The sequence below is a fragment of the Phycomyces blakesleeanus genome, assembly GCF_001638985.1.
Source record: "Phycomyces blakesleeanus NRRL 1555(-) unplaced genomic scaffold PHYBLscaffold_3, whole genome shotgun sequence".
Lineage (NCBI taxonomy): Eukaryota > Fungi > Mucoromycota > Mucoromycetes > Mucorales > Phycomycetaceae > Phycomyces > Phycomyces blakesleeanus.
The window spans coordinates 1,913,713-1,933,187 of NW_017265136.1; the positions used below are offsets into that span (position 1 = coordinate 1,913,713).

The 19,475-nt window shown below is 33.9% G+C and overlaps 7 protein-coding genes across 7 annotated transcripts; 1 reads left to right on the forward strand and 6 right to left on the reverse strand.

The window, feature by feature from the left end:
- Positions 1-393: 393 nt before the first annotated feature.
- PHYBLDRAFT_122115 (hypothetical protein) lies at positions 394-1,894 on the reverse strand. Its single transcript, XM_018428852.1, has 4 exons — positions 1,593-1,894; positions 1,168-1,539; positions 1,016-1,090; positions 394-963 (listed from the first exon to the last, which is right to left on the reverse strand). Exons 1-4 carry the CDS (start codon positions 1,699-1,701, stop codon positions 569-571), a joined length of 951 nt encoding a protein of 316 aa, XP_018296765.1. The 5' UTR covers positions 1,702-1,894; the 3' UTR covers positions 394-568.
- A 1,909-nt stretch (positions 1,895-3,803) lies between these two features.
- On the reverse strand, positions 3,804-4,487 carry PHYBLDRAFT_62517 (hypothetical protein; the record flags this gene model as incomplete). The annotated part of the gene is made up of 3 exons (XM_018440979.1): positions 3,804-4,126; positions 4,252-4,326; positions 4,382-4,487. 3 exons carry the CDS (start codon positions 4,485-4,487, stop codon positions 3,804-3,806), a joined length of 504 nt encoding a protein of 167 aa, XP_018296766.1.
- Positions 4,488-4,943: 456 nt separating this feature from the next.
- On the forward strand, positions 4,944-6,121 carry PHYBLDRAFT_62516 (hypothetical protein; the record flags this gene model as incomplete). The annotated part of the gene is made up of 5 exons (XM_018440978.1): positions 4,944-5,149; positions 5,286-5,339; positions 5,388-5,407; positions 5,685-5,723; positions 6,051-6,121. The coding sequence occupies 5 exons, from the start codon at positions 4,944-4,946 to the stop codon at positions 6,119-6,121; spliced, it is 390 nt and encodes a 129-aa protein (XP_018296767.1).
- An 845-nt stretch (positions 6,122-6,966) lies between these two features.
- Positions 6,967-8,211, reverse strand: PHYBLDRAFT_18318 (hypothetical protein; the record flags this gene model as incomplete). Its single annotated transcript, XM_018438729.1, has 4 exons — positions 6,967-7,379; positions 7,446-7,520; positions 7,598-7,969; positions 8,031-8,211. The coding sequence occupies 4 exons, from the start codon at positions 8,209-8,211 to the stop codon at positions 6,967-6,969; spliced, it is 1,041 nt and encodes a 346-aa protein (XP_018296768.1).
- Positions 8,212-8,940: 729 nt separating this feature from the next.
- Positions 8,941-10,336, reverse strand: PHYBLDRAFT_62514 (hypothetical protein; the record flags this gene model as incomplete). Its single annotated transcript, XM_018440977.1, has 4 exons — positions 8,941-9,347; positions 9,400-9,474; positions 9,544-9,933; positions 10,000-10,336. 4 exons carry the CDS (start codon positions 10,334-10,336, stop codon positions 8,941-8,943), a joined length of 1,209 nt encoding a protein of 402 aa, XP_018296769.1.
- A 2,441-nt stretch (positions 10,337-12,777) lies between these two features.
- Positions 12,778-14,164, reverse strand: PHYBLDRAFT_18642 (secreted aspartyl protease; the record flags this gene model as incomplete). The annotated part of the gene is made up of 4 exons (XM_018439239.1): positions 12,778-13,181; positions 13,245-13,319; positions 13,398-13,769; positions 13,828-14,164. 4 exons carry the CDS (start codon positions 14,162-14,164, stop codon positions 12,778-12,780), a joined length of 1,188 nt encoding a protein of 395 aa, XP_018296770.1.
- Positions 14,165-14,566: 402 nt separating this feature from the next.
- Positions 14,567-15,650, reverse strand: PHYBLDRAFT_163823 (hypothetical protein; the record flags this gene model as incomplete). The annotated part of the gene is made up of 3 exons (XM_018434876.1): positions 14,567-14,769; positions 15,130-15,238; positions 15,648-15,650. The coding sequence occupies 3 exons, from the start codon at positions 15,648-15,650 to the stop codon at positions 14,567-14,569; spliced, it is 315 nt and encodes a 104-aa protein (XP_018296771.1).
- Between the last annotated feature and the right edge of the window lie 3,825 nt (positions 15,651-19,475).

Here is a 19,475-nt window from a genome sequence, read left to right on the forward strand (position 1 = left end):
GATTCTACCAACCTCTTTAACTACTACTACTACTACTAAAACCCTTTTTATATATCTAACTTTGAAGAGATTGAGAAAAATATTTTTTATCAAGAAAAGATAAAACATTAATTTATATCGATAGAAAAACTCCTATGTAATTGTTATATTTGAAGTGTTTAATAAAAAATATTTCCAAAATCGTTCATACTGTTTAGAAAGTATTGTATTTCGGTAATACTTACTGAATATTACAATATACATAGCTAACAAGAGAAAAGAAAGGCATTAAATTAGAGCAACGTCTCCAGTTATTCCATTGTAAGTTATGTTACTCTATGTATTAGTTCTGGTAAATATTAGTGGTATAATCTAGTATTATAAAAAAATAAGAATATATAGTAAACCAGGGTTCCTTTCTAATAGTGATAATTTATTGGCGGAAGAAAAAGGATAAATCTACTAGTAATAAATAAATAAATACTGTAAGAATATTATTCTGTTAATGAAGATAGGTTCAAACAACATTCGCTATCAGCTAATATTCTTTCAATAAAGCGAATATACTGAAACTAAACAACTATGGTGCTTATTTAACGGGAGCAATCTGAACCTCGGGAACTTCCTGATTAAAGATAACATAGTTGTTCTTAATAAAAACATCACCAAGAATACTAAAATCCATATCAGCATAGCCGAAACTGGCGACACAAAATAATCCAGATCTCTGGAAGACAATATCTTCAGGAGGAACACGGAATGTGGCACCATTGATGACGAATTCCAAAGGCTTATATTTAGAAGTGTCACAATCAATTATGTAAGTACCGTCACCATTATCAGTACCACCGTAGGACTCGGCAATACTATCAGCAATGCTCGGGGTGAAAATAAGGAGAGTAGTTCCAGTATCAATGATAGCATCGAAGCTTTCTGTGCTGGAAGAGCCAATAGTGACATTATCAACAGAAATTTTCCAGAAACCTAATATAATGTTAGTATCTTTGAATTCGGTATTGAAGATATGCGTGCTTACCGTCAGTGTTATCAATAGGGATGGTTGTCAAGCTACCATCGATATGGTCAGAATTATAGCCGCCAAAAACGTACTCTATTAGAACCCAAGAGTTATGTGAGCCAATGACCATTTATTGGAGTATATGTATGTATTGATAAGTTTTGTATTACCTCCAACACCGGTAGTGCTAGCTTTTCCGAGGTAGACTCCAAATATAGGCTTGCTAACCAGACCCTGGCTAATTAGGTTGTCCATAGGGGTCTTGATACCAGGTGCGGTGATGATAGAATCGAAAGCAAGTCCAAGAAGACCATTAACAGGACTACTTTCGAAAGAACTTGATTCTTTCGAGGCAAGCTCAATGCCTTGGCCAGTGATTGAGAGGCCGCCAAGGTCGACTGTATCATAACCAACAATACCATTGGCAGAAGATCCATCGCCGTAACTAATAGACCAGGTCCTGATGCTAGGCTTATAGGTGCTAGACTTGGAAGGGTTGAACTTTGTATTGTTAAGTCCGCAGTCGATGCAGAGAGTGGAAGCTACAAGTGGCTGTTAGAGGCTGTCAGTCGCACTAAAAATATATTTCATTTACCAAACCAGAGATCAGCAGATCCAGTATCAAAGTCAAGCTTGAGAGACTGAGGGGGGGTTCCGACCTTAATCGTGCCATAGTATTCAACGTCACCCTCATAATCAATCATAGGAACAATTCCAGTAGCAAAGGAAGTTGTTCTGTTGGAAGATCTGGCGTACTTCCCCCTGGCTTTCAAGATAGCACGAGTGGCATTGGGCTTGAAGCTAGGATTGTTGGTAAGAGTGAAAGTATGGGTACTTTGTTTAGGAATAGTAGGTACTAAATGGGCACAATTAACAGCTGAGAATGAGGCGATTGCCAAGAAAGCAGAAATGCTAGTATATAGCTTCATTTTTAAGAAAAAGGGAGATAATTAAGGATATGTTAAATGAGGGTATTATTAGTTGAGGGGTCCTTATCTGCCCTTTATATACTTTTTGTTTTCAACCTCGATAGATGTTTTAATTTGATATTTTTATTATGCTGCCTAGCAGACTTTTGCATTCTGCACTTCCTTTAATGCAAGTAAAAGATGGTCTTTTCATGATCGATCGCAGAGTGTTGATATTAATTGAGCTATAAATTTGTCAGACATTGATTGACTATTGTGAACGCACTAAAAACCAAAAACTAAGATAAAAAAGTACATCAAGTTTCTAATCCTTTAATCTACACACACCCTTAAGTCAAGCTCGGATAGTGAGGTTCACTTTTTAGATTCTTTTTTACTTTGGAAAAGCAAACAAATATACTGCTAAGCCAAGAAATTATACTTAACTTTTGGCAGCTCAGCTTATCCCATTTCATATAAAAATTATATGAAATAGTTAACCGTAGTAAATTTTGTGTTCGATATTTATACATCTACACAGCTTACATTTATAAGATTGTGATTACTACTTCAAAGGAGAAGCTACTTTGGTATATCTGACTGGGCTTTCTTTATTAAATTATATGATAATCCTATTGCTGTATCTTAAGCACCACAATTGTATTTTCTATTCAAAGAGGTATGTTCAATTTTTTTCAGCCTTAACTATTCCGGATTAACAGAAATGAACCCAGTTTGTCATTAAATTATATATTGAAATCCAGGCGAGCTTCTTATGTATGTCTAATGTTCTGCAAATATCTTGACATTTAGTAATACTATTCTCCTCCTTGACTTATCCTGCCTATGTCTCTGAACTTAATAATAAGCCTTTTTTTGTTTTGTTTTTTTTTAAAAAAAAAGAATGTAGATATTGCTTCCCATGCATAGAATAAATGGGTAGGAACAGGTGTTCCATTGAAAGTATACCAGGTTAAAGTGAGACAATTTCTGGGGATAGTAGTGTATTTAACAGAAAGCCTAAACCTGAATATTAAAACATATACAAGGCTTATACTTAGTACGGTGGGCTATACAAAATCATTCTAAAAAAAAACTTGTAGTGTCATAAGCCAGGGTCTTAACAAAGCCAAAATTTATTAAATAAATATATTGGCATGATACCCTATATATAAACAAGTTGATTATATCAACTTATACAACTAGCTTTGTCTTGTACTGACATTATAGTGGTTTATTTATTATATAACAGCATATCAAGCCTTGGTCCTAAAATGTATAAATTTGGGTATTTTAAAAATGATGTATACGTACTAGAAGTATTCTTAACCCTTGTTTGTTTAAATAGACCATAAGAAATGTTATATAAATATTAAACCCCCCCTTTAAATTTAGTAATACATGTCTATTCAAGGTTGAAAATATCTTTATGAAGAATACCTTCCTGAAGATCTCTTTATCTCTTTTACCTGTTAGATATCCATTCGGTTCTAAAAAAAGAGTATTTTTTTATTAATAATATGTTTCCAATATAGCTCAATATAGCTGAATTATTACATTATATATATATATTATTCGCTTATACGTAGGGCTTATTCATTGTAAATTCCAAATAAATTAAATACTATAGAGAAAGCTATGAATTAATTGGAAACTTAAAGTAATATGTTTGACTATGTAAAGTATTTTGAAACATATTTTCCTTAAAATATAATCATTTATTGTTAGTATTATTATCATTTAGAAAAAAAAGCCGAATATTTAATATTGATAAATATATATATTGCTGATGTATAAATTTCAGTATACTAAAAACCCCGTTTAAACTAATATTAATATTAATTAGTATGGCTTTAGTATTAAATCTGAACTAATAGGAACAAGAGAAAAAAAAAAGCTTATTTGATGGGAACAATGTGAGTCTCAGAAATCTCCTGGCTAATTATAAGATAGTTCTTCTTGATAAATCCAACTTTCAGAAAAGTAAAGTCCATATCAACATAAGCAAAACTAGCAGTGCATGTGAAACTATCCTCTTCAAAGGTAAGGTCTGAAGCAGGTACATTGAATGTCGAACCCCAAAATAGCAAATTCCCAGGTTTAAATCTAGAAATGTCATAAGAAATTGAGTAAGCGCTATAATAATTGTCACTTGTGTCATAAAGGCTAGTAGCATTAAAGGCAATATCATCAGTAAAGAAAAAAATAGTGGCTAGATTATCTATAATAGAACTAAAATATTTTGGGTTGGAGGAACAGACAGTGAGGTTATCAACAGAAACTTCCCAGAAACCTTATGGAATGTTAAGTATCTATGAATTGGGTACTAAAAATATAAATCCTTACCATCAGAACTGTCAATAGGAACAGTAGTTAAGTTACCATTGATATGATCAGAGTTGCAACCGCCAAAGACATACTCTATTAGAACCAAAGGGTTATGTGAGCTAATAGTAATTTATTGTAGTGTATATACGTATTGATAGTTTTTTATCATCTCCAACATCATTAGTGCCAGATTTTCCAAGATAGACACCAAAGATAGGCTTGCTGGTCAGACCCTGGCTTATCAGATTGTCCATAGAGTTTTTCTATCAGAGGCAGTGGTGATTGTATCAAAGGCAAGGCCGAGCAAACCATAAATAGAACCGATTTGAGAAGAATTTAATTTCTCCTTGGCCAGTGATTGAGAAGCCGCCAAGGTTGACTGTAGAATGGCCAACAATACCACTGGCAGAGGATCCACCTCAGTAGCTGATTGATCAGGTTTTGGTGCTAAGCTTGTGGGTGCTATATTTTCGAAGAATTATACTTAGTCTGGCCAGATCAACAACCACCGGACAAGTGGAAGGTACAAGTGACTATTAGAAGCTGTCTAGCACACTAAAAATATAGTCTTATTTACCAAACCAGAAATTATCAGATCCACTATTAATGTCAAGCTTAAGAGACTGAGAGGGGTTCCGACCTTAACGGTACCATAGTACTCAATCATAGGTACAATCTCGACAGTAAAGAAAGTTGGTCTTTTGAAGAAAATGGCTTACTTTCCCTTGGCCTCCAAGATGGCACGAGTACCATTGGGTTTGAAACTAGGGTTGTTGGTAAGAGTGAAAGTATGGGTACTACCATCAAGAGCAATAGAAGCACTGGTAGAAAGTGCGGCCTTAACAGCTGATAATGAGATAGTTTCTAAGAAAATAGCAATTATTGAAAAGAATTTTACAATAAATACAGAAGAACCGTAGAATTGAAGATCGTTTTTAATTATAAAACGCATACCTATAAATTTCATACTCTTGCTTTTTACTACAGTTAACGGAAGAAAATCACCCCCCCCCTTTTTTTTTTAAGTTTCCGAATTTGTCAAAAGTATGTAGTTGGGGTGGACAGATTGAAAAGGTCAAAACATGGTCAAAAACGGTTGAGATAAGGTTATCCAATCAAAATAATTCTCGTCTGTCTATACCATTTTTTTTTAGATCGCCAAACTTAGTTCAAGGTACACAAAATAAAATTGAATGCTCATAATACAATTCTTTCTATATTACATAAGTCTACTCTCAATGCAATTAAAATAACTAGATACTAGTTAATCAGAGCTGTTTGAGCTTTTTTCTGATCCTTGTCTTGAAATGTCAATTTTTTTTAACCGTTTCGACTTGTCCATATCGTGTATATTAAATGTTTACAAAACCGATTGAGTATTTGTTTTATACTTTTGTGTTATATTCTATTTTTAATTTAAATTGCTTTTCCACATGCTTATTAATTGAAAGAAAATACATTTGACTTTGCAGCCCGTAAAACAGCCCAATGTAAGTAAAGGTTTCATACAAATATATAATACTAAAAGAGTAGTATATATAGAAGTTTGTGTATGTCCAATATAAAAGAAGTGAATAATTAAGCCTATATTATTTATAGCTTAATCTATAAGTGTGTAATAGAGATCTTTGATTGTGGAAAAAAAAAGTGTATTTTTCGACCCTGATATACGGGTGATAAATTTTGAGATAGTGAATCAACTTCAGGGTTTATATGATTCCGTATATTTCCAAGAATAATTCGTTTTAAAGTGTTTTTTTTTGGTGGCATGTCTTTCCTTTTCTGTGCATATACCACATTGCGTTTCATTTGAAAAGATATAGGAGAATATTATTATCGTTTTCAACGATTCGCTGAAGAAATATCCGACGATATGCAAACCCTTTGATAACAGCGCTTAATAACGATCAGTTTGAATAAAGGTTTGTGTCAGTATCATTAAAATTAAATATGTATTCTTTTTTCTTTATCTCTTTGTGACACAGGCATCTTTCGTTTTTAACACTGCGTATTACGAGTTATTTCTAGAAATATTAGTAAAAGATATATATTTCTTTATTGATGCTATTCTTTATCTAGCTAATACGCACAAACTATACTATATTTTTCTTTTAATATTTTATGGTTCTACAAGAAGTAATCAGTGAGGTGCAGATAACAATAATATCAGGCTCTCCATATACATCTATTCTGTTTCCGCTTCTAATCAAGTCAAAATTAGGAATAATTGATGCCTTGTAGGTGCAAAACTTTGCTTAGTGTTGAAACCAGGTTAAATTCAAGAATTCCCCCCGGGGATTAATAAAACACACGTATTCTCTTTCTTTTATAGTCCCAATACAAAATTAACAACGTCGCTATCATTTTCAGGATCTCCTGAAGGTAGTACTGAAGCAATTAGCCCTCACTGATGTGGAAAAACAACTGGCATAAATTAAGCTGTTTTGTAAGACTAGCCTAGTCTAGCATGCTGATCCACAGTGACCCAAAGATGATGAGTAATACAATAATTAGCTATATGAGCCTTACTTATGTATAATCTTCAGTCATATTTTTCTTATGTTCATACTGCCCAAGTAGCTTTGAAGAATATTAGGCTTTGGTATTTTGTATGCTCCAACAAATAATACAAAAGCATTAATACTTAGGTCAGCACTTTAAACTGTGGCCAAGATTTATATGAATATATTTACTTGATAAAAATGTAATTTATATACATATAGATCATTACTATTATTTGGATGGTGCAATAAGAACACCAGGCTCTTCTAAATCAAATATTACATAGTTATTCTTCAGAAAAACATCTCCCAGTATAGTAAACTGGGCATTAAAATAGCCAAATCCGGCAGTACAAACAGAGTCAGCATCCTCAAAGACAAGATCTTCGGATGGAATCTTAAATTCTGTGCCACTAATGCTAAAGACAAGAGGAGAAAAACTTGAAACATCGCAATTAATAATATATGTGCCACTTCCGTCATCTTTTTCAGTGGCATTATAAGCCCTAGCCACTTCATTAGCTACATATTGTGGGAACAGAACGAGAGTTGTACCAGTGTCAAGTACACCTGAGAGATAGCTGGAGTTATATAGTAAGCAATTGTCTCCAATATGTATGCCATCAATTTCAATTTCCCACAGACCTTTTTTAATAAAAAAAAATGTTGTCAAGATATTAGTCTAGAGATTATGTTTTGAGCAGCTCTTACCACGAGTGTTATTAACAGGAGCATGTTTTAGATGACCATTAACGTGAGCAGGATTGTATCCACCGAATACAATTTCTGTTATTTTAATAGATTAATACAAAAAATTGGTATTATTATAGTCTATCTTATGGCTTTCCAATTTCTATACTCACCGCCGCCGCCTCCATTAGACTGTTTCCCAAGAAACACACCAAATAACGGCTTACTAATCAGACCTTGGCTGATCAGGTTATCCATGGGTGTCTGAAAACCCTTAATTGTTGCATCAGAGCTAAATGCAAGTCCAAGAAAGCCATCCGCTGGATAGTCCCCAATGATAACAAAAGCATTAGAAGCTAATTCAACTCCTTGGTTGCTGATTAAAAGTCCACTGATATTAACAGTATCATAGCCAATAATTCCACTGGCCATTGATGTGTCACCATAAGCTATTGACCATGTAAGATTGGTTGGTACATAGGTACTTGACTTAAAAGGATCAAATCTTTCTGTTCCAACATTACAGCTAATACAAAGAGAAGAGGCTATGACACTCAGTTTTAATTAGAGATATTGTGCTTAGAACTTTATTTATTTTTTACTCACCAAACCAAAAATCTGCCGAGCCAGTATCAAAGTTTAATCTGACGGTCTGACCTGGAGTCCCTACCTGAATTGTCCCATAATATATAGAATCAATTCCAGGAGTGCTTAAAGCAACAGTGCCAGTATCAGGAGAACCTGTAGTAGGTATGTTACAGTACTTCTTATATTTATGATTGGCCATCCACACGGATCTGGAGGCATTGTGATGACAATCGCGGTTAATGAAAAGAGGGCATGAATGTGTTTTCTCGGAAAGAACAAGCTTAACAGATAACAATCCGACTAGTGTCAAGGTAAAAAGATAGTTCATGGCTTTAATGCGTTGTGTAATTAAAGAGAGTGCTATTTATTTTATATTTATATATATATTTGTATGGGAGGCTAAAATAAACATTAAGACCTAAGCTTTTCAAAAGACAATATTCCAAGAAGGAATTTATCAAAAGTAACATGTATACATTTAATCATTTCGATATTTCCTTTAAAAACGAAGATGCCTATTATCTAAAGTCTATCATATGATATTGATAGATAGAGTGTATTGTTTTATTACTTTAAGGAATATTCATTATAAGCTATAGAGTTAAAACCTGGAATACATATAGGTAAAATAAATTAAATATATAGCAAGAATTCATAGTATTGCAGATTTATCAAGGGATCGATATCTTTTTTTTTCTATGCAATCATTTGATTTTACTCTTAGTACAAAGCTTGTCCAACTTACAAGCCTTGAGCGCACTTGTTTTTTGTATAGAATTGCTGATATACTTGATGCGATATACTATGAGCTGTCTATTTAAATATACTTTAGCTCTTAATAATTACAATTACAATAAATACTTTAATGGGCAATTGATCCCCCTCCCCTCGCCCATCTTTCTTTTTCTTAAGCAGTAAATAGGGAAAGCTATTTTGAAGGGGCAATATAAACGCTGGGTTTCTCGTGGTCAAATATTATGTAATGGCTTTTGAGAAAAACATCGCCAAGAATACCAAACGGGGCATCAATAGACCCAAATCCTGCTATACAAGATGATCCGTCCTTTGTGTAAATAAGATCCGCAGGAGGAATAGAAAAGTCAGAGTCCCCGATAGTAAAAGTAAGAGGAGACAGCTCGGAACTGTTACAGCTTATGGTGTATGTGCCATCTTTCTTATCTATTGCGTTGTATGCTTCAGCAACTTTAGTGGCCATACGACTTGGAAATAACATTAAAGTGGTGCCTGTGTCTAGGACTCCTTGAAAATGACCAATGTTTCTAATGAAAGGCTCTATACCAGCAGTTGTGGCACGTATATCGATTTCCCAAAGACCTTATCTAATATCAGTATCTTGGTCGGAAAGTAAATATTGGCTAATACTTACCGAGCGAATTGTCAACAGGGACCTCAATCAAGGTTCCATTAATGTGGTCGGGATTGTAGCCGCCAAATATAATCTCTATTTGGAAAATAATGACATGTAAGTTATTTGAATATATGTACTCGTAAAAGTGTCTGTGTATTTTACCGCCATTGTTGCCTATGCTGTCATTAGTTCCATTCGATTCTTTTCCTAAGAATAATCCGAAGACAGGGTAGTTGATTAAACCTTGGCTGATCATGCTTTTTATAGGTGTCTCAACACCTTTTGTGTGTGTCAAAGAGTCGAATGCTAGACCCATTATGCCATTGATCGTAGTGTTTTCCATAAGAGCGGTGGTATTTATGGCAATCTCGACACTTTGTCCAATAATCGATATATTGCTAATCATAACGGTATCATAAGCGACAAAACCTTGGGCAAAACTTCTATCGGCGTATTCAATTGACCAAGAATCGTTTGTGGATACAAATGTCGTCGATATTAAAGGATTAAACAGAATATTGGAGGTCTGACAATTTTTACAAGATGTGGATGCTATAGTATATTTTGTGTTAAATTTTTATTATTATTATTTTTGGAAAACTAAAAAATGATAGTTACCGAACCAAAAATCTGAAGAACCACTATCAATAATCACATTAATTGGCTGGGCAGGAGTTCCAACTTTGATAGTTCCATAATATAAAGCGTCCACTCCAGGTGAACTCAATGGGAAAACACTGTGGTTTGAATTGTCTAATGTGGTTATATTACAGTACTTGTAATATTTATCGCGGGCCACTGAGATCGAATGTGTAGCGTTTCTTTTGGCTTTTGGATCAAGAGAAAGAGGACAAGTTAATGTTTTATCAGTTGAAACGTCGTGTATAATCGATATTATAGCTATTTCCAAAAGGATAGCTATAATTTTTACAACAGTCAGGATAATGGTAAACATACAGATGAGATAAAGAATGTAAAATTCGAGACTTTTATATTGATCCCGTTATTATAAAGTTGAATAGCATGTACGTCTAATGTTATACCAATAGAAGGTATGTATCATATGTAAGATCTAAAAAATAAAAACTTTTTATTTGATAGCAAAACAAGCCCATTCTAGCTTTGTAATATTTTTGAAATTTATACAATCCAGAATTGGCCTTAGATCTTGTAGCAGTCAAAAAAAATCGTTTAATAGATCCAGGTTTATAGAGGGGTCACTCCTGCAGATATTGAGCGCCATTCCGTTAATATTAGAGAAACGACTTGACTATTACCCCTCTTTCTTTCTCTTTCCCTCTCTACCTTTATATATATATATATTACATATTATTATTTGATTGAATGACAATAATATTTATTGCTGTAATTTAATATATTAAAGAGTAAATGTCATTTTAGAATTAGCTGTGATAAGCTGTATAATCTATAGACAGTTATGGACGATATACGTTTGATAGTATCTGTGGAAAGATAATGTCAAGAATGATAAAATAATATTAGCTCTAAGTCAGCTTGAAAATCTGTACAAAGCCCTGACGATCAAAAGAATGGATGTTTAATAGGTCTGATAAATAGCAAGTGATCGAAAAGAAAGTATCCTTTTCGATAGTATTGTTGCTGTAGATCGATATAGTACCGATCTTAATGAGGACAGTGCGACAACGCAAAGGTGGTAACTTTCCCTCTTGTTATAAAAATTAGGACCCAACAGATATTAGCCTGGTATTTAAGAATAAGATGCTTATAAAAGACCTTTGAGGAGACAATAGCCTTTTGAGAGTAAAAAAATTAGTAGGTAGAGTTTTCTTAATTTATAGATTTACCTCTATTATTTAGAATATATTTTTTGAAATTTTAAATTTAAGACCATTCTTGTTACTCGGCTCCTTGTCAAGATCGTAGCTTAGATCCATAAATTTGTTTAAGTGCTTCGTTACCATAAAATTGTTTCTCTAAAATAGTAGTATATTTTTTCTTTAAAAAAATAGAATTATAGTAATTATATGACCTGACTTAGTAACACGCTTCAAAAATCCGTTTATATTTGCGAACTAACTATGTTTAATTGAAACCATAATAATCAGTATATATATATACATGTCTGTGTATGTAAATGTATAAATAATAATACAGTCTTTGCATAATGCGAATGATTTTTGCTTTACACAGCTTTACAGTCGGTCATTTAATCAACTTCTTTGGGTAGTGCAAATATCGATATTTGCATTTTTAAATCCATTGATATCTCTACAAATATTGGTTTATTGTTAATCAGATAAGCATTGGCCATCATAGAATGACTTTCTACACAACTTTACTTAAAACGAGCGGCACGTACTCTTAGATTTTGTTTTGTAAACGTCCTGAGAGAACTTTGGGATCAAACATGACTACGTGGTGTAAATATCCAAAAATATTAGTAAATGTTTTTGAGGGTGAAAAAATGAGATATTTTTATCAATATTTGAGCAATAAATGTCAAACAACGTTTAAACAGTAGATTGTAAAGCTATTAATCAGATTAATGTAATATATAAAGAAGCTTTACTAGACCAATTTAGCTGTATACCTAACGTCTAGTAAACAATTAGCTATTTTAATCAAAATGATCTTTTTTAATAAATAATTATTCGTTTCAGCGGCAGAATTCACCAATCTTCAAAGCATATAATAAATATTTGCTTAATTAAACATGCTTTCAGTGATCTTTCTGTTAGGCGAAAGTAGATAAGCTAGGCTATTGGAGTTAGAGAGGTGTATTTTCTACTCTTGATTGATTTGATGTAATAAAAAAAAATATAATGACCGTTAATATGTATCTACATATTATTAGTTAAAAGAATAAATAAAGTCGCAAGGTAATCATCATACTGCTCTATATGGTGATAATAGTATTGAAATGCTATTTCTTCTATTACTATTTTTATACCAAACCTTGAGGGTACCTATAAAAGGCAGAAGGAGAAGGAGAGGAAAAACCAAGGATTTCCTTCTAAACACATTTTTTTTCGGTAGTGATGGTCAAGCTTATTACTGGAGGTCGCTATACAGCCAAGAATATTATTTTTCTATAAATTAATAAATGAGAAAGCACAAAAAGCTAACGCTGTAAAGAAATTATTGAATATTTTAGTTTAATCCCAATATTAGTAATTTTACGCAATGTATATATGACTCTGACTAGGCCATTGATTTTAGACAACGTTAACATAATGGTTTATTATTAAAATTAAAGTTAAATATTGGGTTATTTGACAAAAGTCAAAGAATAAGTTAAAATAAGAGGATAAATTATAATGACAAGTGAGAACAATAAATAAAGAGGCAAGGGACCGCTTTGTCATTAAGAAGAGCTATCCAATTTCTTGAAGGCATGGGCCATAATGTTTCCATTTACTTGGAGAGAGCAATCTGGACATTGGGAACAGCCTGGTTGAAGATCACATAGTGACTCTTAAGGAAGGCATCACCAAAGATAGCGAAAGGAAGATTAGCATAAGCAAAGCTGGCAATACAGGTCGATCCTCTGTAGTAAATGAGATCGGCAGGAGGAATAGTGAACTTGGCTCCGTTGATAGTGAAGGTAAGAGGAGCAAAGCTGGAAGTATCACACTTGATTGTGTAGGTACCGTCATAGTTGTCGGTAGCACCGTAGGCCTTTGCAACCTTGGTAGCAATGGTGTTGGTGAAGATCATGAGGGTGGTTCCGGTGTCGAGGATACCCTCGATAGCACCAAGGCTGGTGGTAGTTGTGGTGGTACCAGCAGTAGCGGCGCTGGCAGTGATGCTCCAGAAACCTATAATGAGGTTAGTGAATGCTCAAAGTATTATCAAATAATTGTATATGTATATACACTTACCATCAGAGTTATCAACGGGAACAGTAGTCAAAGTACCGTTAATGTGGTTGCTGTTGTAGCCACCAAAGACATACTCTATTAAAATAATAAAGATCAAAAGTATTCAATTGGTTAATGTGCTGCCTAATTTTTACAATTGTGTTTTTGGCTTACCTCCAACGGCATCAGTGGTCTGCTTTCCGAGGTAGACACCAAAGACAGGGCTAGTAATCAAACCCTGGCTGATAAGGTTGTCCACAGGGGTCTTGACACCAGTGGCAGTAATAATGGAGTCGAAAGCAAGACCAAGCAAGCCATCAATAGGGCCGGTTTGGAAAGCGGTGGCTTCCTTCTTGGCAAGTTCAATACCTTGACCAGTGATTGAGAGACCGCCAAGGTTTACGGTATCGAAGCCAACAACACCACTGGCAGAAGAGCCATCTCCGTAGCTGATGGACCAGGTCTTGGTGCTGGATACGTAGGTGCTGGACTTGGTAGAGTCAAACTTGGTCTGGGTAGAACCGCAGTTAGTGCAGAGAGTTGATGCTATAAAAAACAATTGTCAATTATTGCTGTTGCATGCAGTATATATATATATATTTACCAAACCAGAGATCGGCAGATCCAGTGTCAAAGTCAAGCTTAAGAGACTGAGCAGGAGTTCCGACCTTGACGGTGCCATAGTACTCAACATCATACAAGTAATCAATCATAGGAACGGTACCAGTATTGGCAAAGGTACTGGCACTGTTAATGAATCTGTTGTACTTTCCGCGAGCTTTCAAGACAGCGCTGGTAGCATTGCGCTGATAGCTAGGGTTTCCAGTCAAAGGGATAGTCAAAGTCTTGACAGCAGGATCAGTAGAGACAGCAGGAGCAGCATCAACAGATGAGAAGGTGGCAACGGCCAATAGGGCAAAGATGCTTGCAGACAGCTTCATAGTAAAGATAGAGAAGATGATTGGTTGAGAAGATGAATGTGGGTTGAAGCATCAATTTGCGCGTCCTTTTATACGATTTATGTCCTGTTTACTGCATTCATTTTTTCAAATACTTTGTGTAAAGTACCTATGAAGCGGAATATAAACATAGATCTCTTAACGATAGAATGAATCCTGGTACACTCAACAACTTCCTATAGCAAAGTAATTAGATGTAACTTGAGAAGAAAGACACAAAAATATTCTTCCTGTTTGAGCTGAAAATACAAGATACCAATCTATATCAGGAAAATTGCCTATATTGAGATTAATTGTCTTTCATAGGATATATATTAACTTCAATATTGTATTAAACTAGTGTATTTTAGATATATAAGAGTGTTTTGTGAAACAAAAAAGTATTCATTGCTCAATACCGGGAACACATTGATATAAATTATACGATAAAGGGTAATAATCTACATATACGGGTTTGGCGTGTCCCCGGATAATCATATTCTCTTCATTCATGCACGATAAAGCCTCGCGATTTACACGCCATTGCTTCTTAAGATGCCCAAAATACAATTTATTATGCACTACTACTGTGCTCTTTCGAGCATATGCTTATATGGCATGGAGCCAGCGTGCTTGATATATATCGCACACATTTGGGTTAAATACTAGTACAACTATGGCACACGCTCTTATTCTCAAGCTATTATACAAAATTGTCTTGTATTTCTTGTTTTGAGTCTGCGCTCCAACACCTTTCGATAGAAAGATCCTTTTTTTGTCGATCTGTGAGACTCTAGTTGGCGATTAAAAAATATTCTAGTGGTACAGGAGAATGAAATAGATTTATACAGGTATTCTTTACCCATCGTCTCTAGAAAAATACATGCTTATGTATTTATTTTTCTATCGATAATTTGTAGCTATGTAACAGAAAAAATATATTTAGCTTTACAAAAGATGTTCTTTACCGACTACTGTGTTGAAACTATATGTAAGTAAGGCTGCTACGTAAAGCATCTGCCCATACAACAAAGTGTCTGTTGTTACCAGGTATTTTACACACTGTGTTACGATTTTCTATTATACATTTTAGGATATATTTTGTATATCTCAGAAATTGTGATATCTAATCATATATACTCAACTAAGCACTTATACAGAATTTACATAAATTCCCACTATTTATTTTTCTTAAATCAATAGGGTGTTTTTGTGTTTTATTAAACAAGCCAAATAGACGCTCACTATACATTTGGGTTATGTGCTATAATTTTGTTTCTTTTTTTTTCATGAGGAAAATATATGGATGGTATATCTGAGGCTATAAACTATATTCATAATGAATTATAACTGTGTGGGTTAGATTCGTTAATATTATTATTTTAAATGTAATTTCCTTTAGTAGACTCATAAATATGTACATATGCGTATATGTTGTACTACAGAATGTACAACAATATCTTTGAAAGTTACTGATACTACTTACCATAATGAACAATAAAATTCAAAACACTGGTTGTGTGGTTTGTTCCTGTATACATTGTACAAACATTACTGATCCCAGTGTGCGTTTCGTCATGCAAATAAATAAATTGGTTTATCCAGGCATTTTGTTCAACGAGGTACATTCTAAATTAGGATAAAAAAAGGGCCAATATATGTTTGTGCTTTTCATATTACATATATAACCTAATTGACCAAAATGTCCCTTTTTTCCTAATATGGGTATAACCGCTTTGGCTTTATGATCCAATCATTAAAGAGTGGTGAATATATTTTACTTTGAGTAAACTATACACTACTAGTTAGTTTTCCAGCAACTGAATATCCGGTTTATTTTCAAGGTCTGTCTTTAATAGCAGACAAAAATCCAGGTATATTTCAACAAAATTAGCTTAGGTTAATTATATTAAAAATATCAGTTTAGTTACTTATTTTGTTATATAAATATACAATATAATAGGGAATATCCAGACTAGACTCGGTTGTTATTTTCCAATACTTCTTGGAAAACAAAGGTAAATAGGTAGGAGCTCATATTGATATTGCATTAGTAAAAAAAAACCGCCGGGGAAAACATCTAGCCTTGCGCCAATATCAAAAAGAATGGCTTAGTATGTATCTATCAGAAAATTGTTTGAGTCGGGCAACTATGAAAGCTTGCAAGGTTATTGAGAAGATCGATTGTCTCTATGTGTTCAATCGATGGAAGTACAGATACACGTACGAAGGTTGTACACGATCATGATAAAATATATTAGATCATTCAAATCATTTGGATTCAGCTCACTGTGTTTTTATGTACATTTTGTACGCTGATGAGTACATATGTATAATCAGGGCCTTTTCATCTTCCAACTTTACAACCTTACCGGCTCATATATCTATATCATCTATGTCATTCCCACATACGTGTAGACTTGAGTTCTCTGACATATCAATCATCCCCTTTGATCCACAGAGATTATAGACAAATTTGGGAAAAAATTAAACAGATCATACTTGTAATATAATGAATGTGCTCATATTTCTACTTTAAACTTAGTTTAAGAGCCCATATTGTCTAATTTGCATATCTAATTGCGTTTATATTCGCCTAGTCTAGACCAACAATCTAATGTCGCGGACATTACATGGTTTTGTAAAATAATATGTAGACAAAAACGTAGTTTAATATTATTTATTTATCCTGTACAATATGTACGTTGTTTTGTTTAAAAGAAAATAATTGGATTTTATAATTGGATGTTTAACCAGAAAGTAGACACACATATATCTAGACATGCTTGTGTATATTTGATCTGTATTAAGAGATTTGACAAAGCTAAACTGAACAAGTTTTACCCAACAAATAAAGCACAACTCTTGGTGTGAGCAGCCGATTGAGCGGAGTGCCTCGTTGGTTTTAACCCTCAGTAAGATAGCTATTTTGAACATAATAAAGCATCCTATCTGCAGCTATTTTGGTTAGAGTTGCATATTTTAATACGTAAATTTTAGGGGACAAGGGTTTTTTCAATTTAATAGACAGGGTGTTACACACTATGAACAAGTGGTATTCTAGCAAATGTACCCAGATACGACTGCTTATATTCAGCCCAGATCGCGTCTATATCCGTGGTGTACAACACAACCCTGTCTTTTGTAGTGTGTTTTTTTTTCACATATCAATAGATATATTTTCCCAAAATTTAGTTTAATTTTTACATATACACAAAAACGAGTCTATGAATTTAATTGGACAAGATGTCTAAAATATAGATAAAACAACGATAACAATAATCCTTAGACAGCTTATCAGTTAAAAAAAAAGTAAGTTTTCTTAAGAAAGAATTGTGTTTGATACAGAAATATTAAGTAGAAAAACAACAAGAAGTAAAACAAAATAAAGAAACAATTACTGCTAAGCAAAATATAAAAATACAATTAATGTATCATCTTTGAAGCTTAGATATTACTGAAGAGCCAATTTTTAAAAAAAAATTACTCAATTAAAAAAAAGGTAACCTCATTAATAAGCATCCTTTGTCTGTTATAAGCTTAGGATATCACTCCAATCTTATTAAAAAACGTTTCCATGGTATCTACAATTATTTAGTCTAAAATACTATGAAAGATGTCCCGAACAAAACAGTGAAGAAGTCCCTAACATACATAACAGAGCATAAAAAGATTATCCACTCGAGATGATAAATCTTTTTCTGAATATTTTACCCGTATAAACTCAACAATATCAAGTTAGTGTTGAGTTTCTATAGAAAAACCCAAATTCTCTAGATAGGAAGCTTTTTTTAATCATCTATATTCTTAGAAAATTTGGCCAGTTAGATTCGCATACTCGATTCTCTGTATATTTAATGTACAGACACATACAATAAATGAAAGAAAAAAGTTTAAACTCAACTAAATAGAACATCTTTAATGCAAAGTTGTTGTGCTTTTTTAAAAACTCTTCTCATTCAAATCTCACAATGTCTCAGCAAATCAATAAAAGTATTCCTAAGAAACGAAAAGAGCTTTCAGACTATGAAAAAGGACTTATTATCGGTGGTGCTCTCCATAATATTTCATTGACTGCCATTTCGGAGAAGACAGGCATACCCATGACAACTGTACATAGCACAGTTCAAAGATGGAAACAGAATGGCACGCCATTAACAGAAAAACGCCAAGGACGTCCATCAATTTTGGGTGAGAGAGATTTACACCAGCTTAAAAACGAAATGAAGAAAGATCGTAATGCCACACTTGGAGAACTCACAAACGCCATGAGACTCATGATTGGCAAGTACATTTGCAAGAATACCATCCGCAAAGCTATTCGTAAGATCGGAATGTCTTCTTGCCATCCTGTGTTTAAGCCAAGGCTATCCAGAACACATAAAAAGAAACGATTGTTGTTTGCTAAACGTTGCAAAGAAGCCAATCAAAGATGGGATCGTGTGATTTGGAGCGATGAGTCTCGCTTTATGGTTTTCCCAAAGGATGGAAACCTTAGAATTTGGCGCTTTCCTCTGGAGAAGTTCAAGTCTGATTGTATCATGCCTAGAGTACAGTTTGGAGGTGGTTCGGTGATGGTTTGGGGCTGTGTGTGGGCAGGAGGAGTAGGCCCACTAAAAACGATTATTAACAGCCTTGACCAATTTGGCTATATAAACCTTTTGGAAAGAAAGTTGCTCCCATTTTATGGTCGCCTAAGTGAAAGACATGACGGGGAGTTTATTTGCCAAGAAGACAATGCTCCTTGTCATAAGTCAAAACTTGTTGAGAACTGGAAAAAGACCCATAATGTACCAATAATGGAATGGCCGCCGAATAGTCCAGATCTCAGTCCTATTGAGAACCTATGGGCTCATTTGGGTCGGATGGTAAGGGCAAGAGTACCAGCTTCAAGAACTATTAAGGAGCTAGACAAGGTTATCCATGAAGGATGGAAGAAAATACCGGTTGCAGTATGCAAGGCCTACTGCATGTCTATGCCAACTCGCATAGCCCGTATGAAGAAAGCCCGTGGTGATGTTACTAAATATTAAACTTAATAAAAATTATTTTTCTTAATATTTAAAGGTTATATATTCTTATTCCAATGATTTTGAAAGTGGTTTCTTAAGTAAAAGTAGACAAACAATGAAGAGAGAGTTAAGGATGTTATTTTTTCACTTTGGCGGAAGCTAAAATTTTCTTTCATTTAATTGATGAGACTGTAGGATCAGGCGGATTTTGTCGTCCATTTGTTGTTATCATTTTTCTTTTTTGGAAGCAACCACGGGCTATTAATAAACGTACTTAATTTTGTCTGTAAAGTTTGTTGTCC